We start from the raw sequence: 9,687 nt of genomic DNA, 5'->3' as shown, positions 1-9,687 counted from the left end.
GAGAGGGGGACATATAAACTGGAGAGGGGGACATATAAACTGGAGAGGGGGACATATAAACTAGAGAGGGGACATATAAACTAGAGAGGTTGACATATAAACTGGAGAGGGGGACATATAAACTGGAGAGGGGGACATATAAACTGGAGAGAGGGACATATAAATAGGAAAGGGGGACATATAAACTGGAGGTGTGCAGTGCACTGGAATTAGGTCACTGTGACCTTCACCTCAAGGTCAAAGGTCAACTAATTGCACATTTTCAGTAAATTCAACTGACTTCAGGTCAAGGTCACTGAGACAAAGGTTCAGGTCAAATTCAGTATCTTTTCACTGGGGAACATTTTGTTATGACACTTTGAAGCAAAGTTGGTCGAAATTAAACAATGAGTCAGTTGACCAAAGGTCAAGGTCACTAGGTCAAAGGTGAAGGTTACATTTTGTATCTTTTCACTGGTGAACATTTCGTTTTGATACTTTGAAGCAATGTTGGTCAGAGTTAAACAAGGGGTAAATTGACCAAAGGTCAAGGTCACTGGGTCAATTATCCAGGTAAAATTTTGTAACTTTTCACTGATGAACATTTTGTTATGACAAGATGAAACAAAGTTGGTTGGAATTTACCAAGGAGGTTTAACAAAAAGTCAACTGACTTAAGGTCAAGGTCACTGAGACAAAGGTTCAGGTCAAATTCAGTATCTTTTCACTGTGGAACATTTTGTTATGATACTTTGAAGGAAAGTTGGTCGGAATTACACAAGGAGTCAGTTGACCAAAGTTCAAGGTCACTGGGTCAAAGGTAAAGGTTACATGTTGTATCTTTTCACTGGTGAACATTTCGTTTTGATACTTTGAAGCAATGTTGGTCAGAGTTAAACAAGGGGTCAATTGACCAAAGGTCAAGGTCACTAGGTCAAAGATCAAGATCAAGTTTTGTAACTTTTCACTGATGAACATTTTGTTATGACATTATGAAGCAAAGTTGGTTGGAATTTAACAAGGAGTCAACTGACTTAAGGTCAAGGTCACTGGGTCAATTTGTTTATCTTTTGATTTGGACAGAAATTTATAGTAATCATTATAGGCAAACTTCAAAGATTTTACATTTAGGGTTATTGATTCAAGGCCAGGATTACTGTTTTATTTGTAAATAGAAATCTTTGTTAATGCTTTATTCTCCTTATTTGGATAATTAATATTTTGCTAGCCTACAGGTACTTAGTGCTACCAGAAGGGCTTAACCTACGTGAATCTTTATTTCAAATTTCCCAATAATTTCTCTACGAAAAGCTAATGTGTGTTATAGTGTATATACAAACTGTTCTTGGTGTGACTTTGGATTGGGTAGGTGGTTATCAGAGGTCCCCAATGAGTGATGATTGGTTATCATGTTTATCTATCTCGAGTTTGTTCATTTTCAAATTGCATGAAGACACAAGGTTAACTGAGTGTCTTCTACTATTTGAAAATTAACTAACGAGGTGTAAGATAAACATGATAATCAACCCCTACTAGTATAGGGACCTTTTTTTCCCTTTTAGCTCAGATCATATCTAGAAAACCATATATTTCTCTTGGAAATTTATTACAGAAACAGTTGCTATGAAACTATGAAGTCACAATGGAAGGTGACATCTCAAAGCATTGTTACTTGAGGTCATAATTAGAAGATTGACCAATGAAATAATGTCCAGGGTGTTACCCACTGGCAGGTCATCAAACATGTTTACCGACTCCTAGCAGGTTTATCCAATGGGTCGGGAGCTTTCACCATTACTTGAGGCCATAATTAGAAGACACAGGGTGTTACCCACTGGCAGGTCATCAAACATGTTTACCGACTCCTAGCAGGTTTATCCAATGGGTCGGGAGCTTTCACCATTACTTGAGGCCATAATTAGAAGACACAGGGTGTTACCCACTGGCAGGTCATCAAACATGTTTACCGACTCCTAGCAGGTTTATCCAATGGGTCGGGAGCTTTCACCATTACTTGAGGCCATAATTAGAAGACACAGGGTGTTACCCACTGGCAGGTCATCAAACATGTTTACCGACTCCTAGCAGGTTTATCCAATGGGTCGGGAGCTTTCACCATTACTTGAGGCCATAATTAGAAGACACAGGGTGTTACCCACTGGCAGGTCATCAAACATGTTTACCGACTCCTAGCAGGTTTATCCAATGGGTCGGGAGCTTTCACCATTACTTGAGGCCATAATTAGAAGACACAGGGTGTTACCCACTGGCAGGTCATCAAACATGTTTACCGACTCCTAGCAGGTTTATCCAATGGGTCGGGAGCTTTCACCATTACTTGAGGCCATAATTAGAAGACACAGGGTGTTACCCACTGGCAGGTCATCAAACATGTTTACCGACTCCTAGCAGGTTTATCCAATGGGTCGGGAGCTTTCACCATTACTTGAGGCCATAATTAGAAGACACAGGGTGTTACCCACTGGCAGGTCATCAAACATGTTTACCGACTCCTAGCAGGTTTATCCAATGGGTCGGGAGCTTTCACCATTACTTGAGGCCATAATTAGAAGACACAGGGTGTTACCCACTGGCAGGTCATCAAACATGTTTACCGACTCCTAGCAGGTTTATCCAATGGGTCGGGAGCTTTCACCATTACTTGAGGCCATAATTAGAAGATTGACCAATGAAATAATGTCCAGGGCGTTACCCACTGGCAGGTAATCAAACATGTTTACCGACTCCTAGCAGGTTTATCCAATGGGTCGGGAGCTTTCACCATTACTTGAGGCCATAATTAGAAGATTGACCAATGAAATAATGTCCAGGGTGTTACCCACTGGCAGGTAATCAAACATGTTTACCGACTCCTAGCAGGTTGTTCCAATGAGTTGGGAGCTTTCACCATTAGTTGCTATTTAATTGTATAACACTTATTTATAACCTGGTAAATGATACATTGTTCCAGGAAACAATGAAATATATGATAAACAAAATTGAAACAGTTTGCCATGTTTTATTTTGTGGGTGTACTTTCAAGTGATTAATAATTTTGATCTAGTTGTCAACCAAATTGTGAAAATTAACCCACCACAGCATAGGATGATGTTACCAATGGCAACAACAGTGGTCTCCCCATATTAGTTAAATGTCATGATCACAGCAATGTTTTGTCCCAGCTGATTAATCCAGCCTTAGATCTGTCCTGGTCAGCAGGATGTTTCCTTGGAGATATCAAAATTAATTATGGGACTAAAATGAACCAGACGGTCTTCGAGTCCCTCTGGATGTTCGTCATTGTTGATGCAGTGGTCATTTCATCAGTTTAAGCCACACTCTTGCTACAAATATGAGTTCTAACTGCATCAAGTATTGGACTTGGCATTCATGAAATAAATTTTCTGTGTTTGAATTATCCTGACAAATCCATTTAACATTGTTAATCTGGCAGCACGTGTCCTCCATTATAATCAGCTGTGGGAGTGAAAGGTCATCCAACGTCAGTCCTATAAGGTAGTCAGTGGGATACTTTACCATATTTGAATTCTAAGTAACCATGTTAACTTCTGATCTGAAGTACCGAATGTCAAACTGCCATTGTTCCTACTCGTGTGTCCTTCAACTGTTTCCCTGGATACGGAGATAATACAGGATCAGCGGATTAATGGACCATTGGGAGATATTTATTCAGCCAATAATATCTCAATGACCGTGGTAATTCCAATCTGTTACCATCCAATGTCTCTATAGTTCCATCATTTTATTGGTTTGATTTCAGTGTGAAGAGGTCGGAGGTCAAGAGCAGTGACAGGTCATCTGTGGTCGGGAGCGGGAGGAATTTGGGGGGGGGGGGTTGGGGGGGGGGGGGAGGTTTGGTTAAGTCTGATAAACACAACAATACTGACAATACTGACAAATGTAAAAATTGTTAATTTGAAACTAATGCCGTCTTAATCTGACTCAAAGGAAAATTAATGGATAGGGTCTGTAGCCCTTGAATCACAATATTGATGCTAAAAGTTGCATTAATTTTCCAGATCACCTCGTTTATAACTGATAGGCTTTCTTCGCATGATTGAGTTTTGATCTTGGTTCCCTTTGCATGGATGAATCGGTGATAAAACTTTCCATATTTATGGCCTAAATCATTAGTGTGGTGTGATTAATTGTCACCTCCTTCTAGGAGTACATGTACGGCAGTGATTGGCCGGTATTGATAGAAGCACACAGACAGATCGCGACAGACACAGTTTCATCTGATCCCAATGATTCAACGAAAAAAGTGAAAACTAACAAACAAAATATCATAAATATAAACCACACACAATTACATATTACAGAGTGTTACCTATAGATTACAGAGTGTTACCTATAGATTACAGAGTGTTACCTATAGATCTTAGATTTGGTCATTTGGGTTTTTTGAGAAACATTGATTACATGCATATGGCATTTACTTTTAAATGACAAATTCAGATAAATATTAAAAGATGAACATTCATACTAGTGCAGATTTTAGCTCAAGATCTAATAACAAAATTAAGGATCTCGTTACCATTGACGAAAGCTGTATACATTTTAAGCTGATTTCACGACTATAACTTTGAAAAATCATTTTTAAAAAGAAAACCATACCTTGTGGGACTTGAGTGAAAAGTTATAAAGATGAAATAAATGAAAGAGAACCAAGAACAATGTTCCTTTTACTAAAAATACCACAGGATGAAACTATAGGTTTCGAACCTGGGATCATGATGATGTCACTCTAACCGATGGGCTATCTGGTCAAAGGTAGAACACAGGCCAAGTCACACCACAGTAATCTCAAAAAGGAAATTAAGGGGAGGTAACTGTACATATATTATAGTGCAGTGGAATTCTCTAATGTTTTGCCTGCAGTAGGACAGGAATCCTTAATAAATTACCATTCTGTTAATTATAAAGTTAGACACCTAGATATCAGCTGATGTCTCTTATTGATCATTGCTATTGACATATCATGCACCAGCAAGTTGTAGATGTGTCTGGGAGGTAAATGTCACTGAGCACATTACTGATCAGTAATGGTGGGTATATGACAAGATCATTATCACCAAAACTCTTATAGAAACCAGCTAGAACTCATCAGTGTCCATCAGAGGCTTTTATCTATAGTGACAGGCTGAGAAACGATGCTCAGAAAATGTTAATTTACTTTCCGACAAGTGTAGACATTACAGAAGATTTAACATCCTAATAAATACATTGTCTTTATACAATTACTTCATACAGCTGGAAATCCAGTTTAGTAATTAAACTGCTGGATGTAATTAGTTTGTAAAATTGTCTACCTAAAGATCATCAGTTCAAGGTTACTCATATGCAGAAGAAATATGAGTGTTGTTTTATTTCCTTTGTATCTTGAACACTCTTACATAAAAAGAAAATGACTCCCTTCCTGTTCCACTAATATGATAAATCTTGATTAATGAGGTAATACTTAAAAATATATTGATTGTATGTCATCACAACTAAAAGGCTGATGAAACATAAATGTGTGGTTCCTTGCATTCAATGAGCCCAATAACACACTTCATTTTGTTTAGAGAATCTTTTAGGGAATTACTATCAGTTTACTTACTCGAGCATGTTTGCCTCAAACCAATTCCGTAAAGTACTTGACCTTCCATCAATAATCAAATCCTCTGTCAATTAAGTCTCAAACACTCCATCAAGCCACCAACCCTCCATCAACCCACCAACCCTCCATCAACCCTCCATCAAACCACCAACCCTCCATCAAGCCACCAACCCTCCATCAAGCTACCACATCAAGCCACCAACCCTTCATCAAGCCACAACATCAAGCCACCAACCCTCCACCAAGCTACCACATCAAGCCACCACCCCTTTATCAAGCCACCACCCCTCCATCAAGCTACCACATCAAGCCCCCACCCCTTTATCAAGCCACCACCCCTTCACCAAGCCACAACATCAAGCCACCAACCCTTCATCAAGCCACCAACTCTTCATCAAGCCATTAATCCACCAAATCAAGCCACCAACCCTCCATCAAGCCACAACATCAAGCCACCAACCCTCCATCAAGCCACAACATCAAGCCACCAACCCTTCATCAAGCCACCACATCAATCAACCAACCCTCCATCAATCCACCACATCATGCAACCAACCTCCATCAAGCCACCAACCCTTCATTAAGCCACCAACCCTTCATCAAGCCACAACATCAAGCCACCAACCCTTCATCAAGCAATCAACCTTCCATCAAGCCACCAACCCTCCATCAAGCCATCAATCCACCAAATCAAGCAACCAACCCTCCATCAACCCACAACATCAAGCCACCAACCCTCCATCAAGCCACAACATCAAGCCACCAACTCTTCATCAAGCCACCAACCCTTCATCAAGCCACAACATCAAGCCACCGACCCTTCATCAAGCCACCAACCCTTCATCAAGCCTCCACATCAAGCAACCAACCCTCCATCAAGCCACCACATCAAGCCACCAACCCTTAATCAAGCCACCAACCCTTCATCAAGCCACAACATCAAGCCACCACCCCTTCACCAAGCCACCAACCCTCCATCAAGCCATCAATCCACCACATAAAGCCACGAAACCTCCATAAAGCCACAACATCAAGCCACCACCTCTTCATCAAGCCACCAACCCTTCTTCAAGCCACAACATCAAGCCACCACCCCTTCACCAAGCCACCAACCCTTCATCAAGCCATCAATCCACCACATCAAGCCACCAACTCTCCATCAAGCCACAACATCAAGCCACCAACCCTCCATTAATCCACAAACCCTCCATCAAGTCACCAACCCTCCATCAAGCCACCACATCAAGCCACCATCCCTCTGCAAGCCTCCAACTTCCCATCGATTCCCATGCATGCAATGCACCAATCATGATGATAATGTCACCTTATCAGAACTGTTTTGAAGATTTACAGAGATAGTGGACATCGTGTGTGTTGACATTTCACTCTGAAGGCTACAAAAGTAATCATTCAATTACATAGATTGCACCAGTGTGATTGGATTGTGTAATAAAAGTGACAGGATGTTGGTAAAACCAGTCTGTCGAGAACTATAGGAAATGTTTGCAATTTGATTGATGTTTCTTTTATAGTATTAAAAAATACCTACTTCATTTTCAAACCTTAAAAACAGAAAGTGAGGGGAGGAAGTCCAGCCTCCTTCAGATTAATGAGAAACAGAATAAATGTTTGAAGTTACATATTTATATACATAACATGCAAAAAGGGGGAAATCTTAATGGCGATATAGTATGGAAATTCTACATGGAAGCTTACATGTAATGTAACCATGTTGCTTTGTATCATACACATGTGAAAGAATGGATGAAAATTATTTCATCTTGAATTCATACTAGCCTGTGATGATAAATGTATTTCCAGATGAATGCTGCACCCTTCTTGTTTCTGTGTGTTATATTATCACTGACCCATCTGATGTAAGGATGACTAGGTCCAAACCTTCCTCAATTTCTCTGGGTTATAATTATCACTGACCCATTTGATGTAAGGATGACTAGGTCCAAACCTTCCTCAATATCTCTGTGTTATAAGTATCACTGACCCATCTGATGGAAGGATGAGTAGGTCCAAACCTTACTCACTATCTCTGTGTTATAATTATAACTGACCCATCTGATGTAAGGTTGACTAGGTCCAAACCTTATAATTATCACTGACCCATCTGATGTAAGGATGACTAGGTCCACACCTTACTCAATATTTCTGTGTTATAATTATCACTGACCCATCTGATGTAAGGATGACTAGGTCCAAACCTTACTCAATATCTCTGTCAACTTGTCTGACTTTTCAACTTGTAATCCTCATTAAATGTCTATTGTTAGTTATTTATTCTTCTTTTGAATGAAAAACTAATTCTCCAAGATGAGATGTCGGTAGCCTCATATCAAACCAGATTTATTACCATATATGGAGATTAGACAGTGCACATCACCAATAACTTAAGGCCCTGCATTGGAGATGCCAGCCTGCTTTGCTGTCATCACAGTGTCTTAATTACTCTCCGTCCATCCGGGGATGACTCAAGAATCAAGAAGTCTGAAATTTCACCTGGTGATAAACTGTGATATGTAGATGTGCAATGAAACAAATTGTTCAAGGTCAAGGTTGCTGGAAAGGAGATATTGCCAAAAATACATTGTATCGCTCTCTCTGACCAAATAATGTTCATTTTGGTGGTTAACGCTTATTTGCTCACTTTTACTTAAATTAGAACGGGTCTATAAGCTGTCCAAACTACAATGTATGGCCATCTCTGACTTGTATTGTTTATGTTCATTTTGATGGGTCTTGGTAGATATCCTATGTTAACACTATAATACCCAGATTCCGGGTCCAAGATGGCCATTGTTTGTTGCTTGAGACTGACAGAGAAACACTTTATTCTGCTGGTGTTATTTTATTCACTATTTGTGGTAAATGGTACTCTATCTACATGGTAATTAAGGTTATATTATCTTGATTCCAAAATCCAAGATGGCCACCTTGATTCCTGATTGGCTGAGACTTTCTTGTCTATAAGTTCTGTTCCATTGATCTGATATTTTCATACTTAGTGGTAAATAGTACTTATACAATAACGTTCATGTGTATCCTCATATTACCAATATTCTGTAATCCAAGATAACAGGTTTGGCTTCTGCTTGGAGAGTTGTCACAGCAGAAGCATTGGCCATGATGACAAGAGAAACATTGACACTGGTGAATAGAAAATGATCGTAAAAGAAGCATTGACCATGATCATGAAAGAATAAGTGTTGGCCGTTATTTTAAGAAACATGTTGGCCATGATCACAAACGAAGTGTAGCGGAACTGGACTGGGTCGATTGCCAGTGACCAGGTAGTTAAATTGGTTAAAGTGTCCGTGTAGAGTTTGGAGGGTCCTGGGTTCGAATCCCAGTCTGGGAATGCATTACTCTTTCTCCTGTTACAAATTTGGCACCCAGCCAAATATACCCATGAAAGGTGGTAAAGGGTCTCATGTGTCTTTGGGGTCAAAGACTATGTTGAAGAAGGGAGGAATGTAGTAAAGCTGGACTGGGTTGATCTTCGGCAACCAGGTAGCTCAATTGGTTAGAGCGCCCGTCTAGAGTTTGGAGGGTGCCAGGTTTGAACCCCGATCAGGCCTTGTATTTCTCTTTCTCTTGTTACAGTGGTGCCTTGTTTCAAGTGTTTGGTGTACTCTTGGCAAGGGGATACCCAGAAGAATTCACCATGGTGACAATAGTAGCATTGGTAATGATGTCAAGAGAAATATTGACTATGATCACGAAAGAAGCATTGAACATGATGACAAGAGAAGTATTGACCATGATGACAAGAGAAACATTGACCATGATGACAAGAGAAGCATTGACCATGATGACAAGAGTATTGGCCATGATGACAAGAGAAGTATATTGACCATGATGACAAGAGAAGCATTAACCATGATGACAAGAGTATTGACCATGATGATAAGAGAAGTATTGACCATGATGACAAGAGAAACATTGTTCATGATGACAAGAGAAACATTGATCATGATGACAAGAGAAGCATTGACCATGATGACAAGAGAAACATTGACTATGATGACAAGAGAAACAAAATTATCATGACAGAAACGATCACAAGAGGAATA

General features: G+C 39.9%; 2 protein-coding genes across 3 annotated transcripts in view; both read left to right on the top strand.

Annotated features, from left to right (window-relative positions):
* LOC110459909 (neuroglian-like) overlaps positions 1 to 9,687 on the top strand; it is a 156,424-nt gene that overhangs the window by 12,134 nt on the left and 134,603 nt on the right. The gene's annotated exons all lie outside the window — the stretch shown is intronic.
* Positions 4,755 to 6,622, top strand: LOC110459835 (proline-rich extensin-like protein EPR1). The gene is made up of 2 exons (XM_021512327.1): positions 4,755 to 4,828; positions 5,698 to 6,622. The coding sequence occupies exons 1-2, from the start codon at positions 4,755 to 4,757 to the stop codon at positions 6,620 to 6,622; spliced, it is 999 nt and encodes a 332-aa protein (XP_021368002.1).

Source organism: Mizuhopecten yessoensis, unplaced genomic scaffold (assembly GCF_002113885.1).
Source record: "Mizuhopecten yessoensis strain PY_sf001 unplaced genomic scaffold, ASM211388v2 scaffold201, whole genome shotgun sequence".
NCBI classification, from domain to species: Eukaryota; Metazoa; Mollusca; class Bivalvia; order Pectinida; family Pectinidae; genus Mizuhopecten; species Mizuhopecten yessoensis.
The sequence above is the reverse complement of the archived record's forward strand: the minus strand, read 5'-3'. Positions and strand labels throughout refer to the sequence as shown.

Excerpts from the sequence above, each read along its gene's own strand:
- LOC110459835 (XM_021512327.1), top strand. The coding sequence starts at position 4,755 with ATGGGCTATCTGGTCAAAGGTAGAACACAGGCCAAGTCACACCACAGT. Across the intron at positions 4,829-5,697 it reads AAAAAGGAAATTAAGGGGAG|CCACCAACCCTCCATCAACC; the intron begins GTAACTGTACAT and ends CACTCCATCAAG.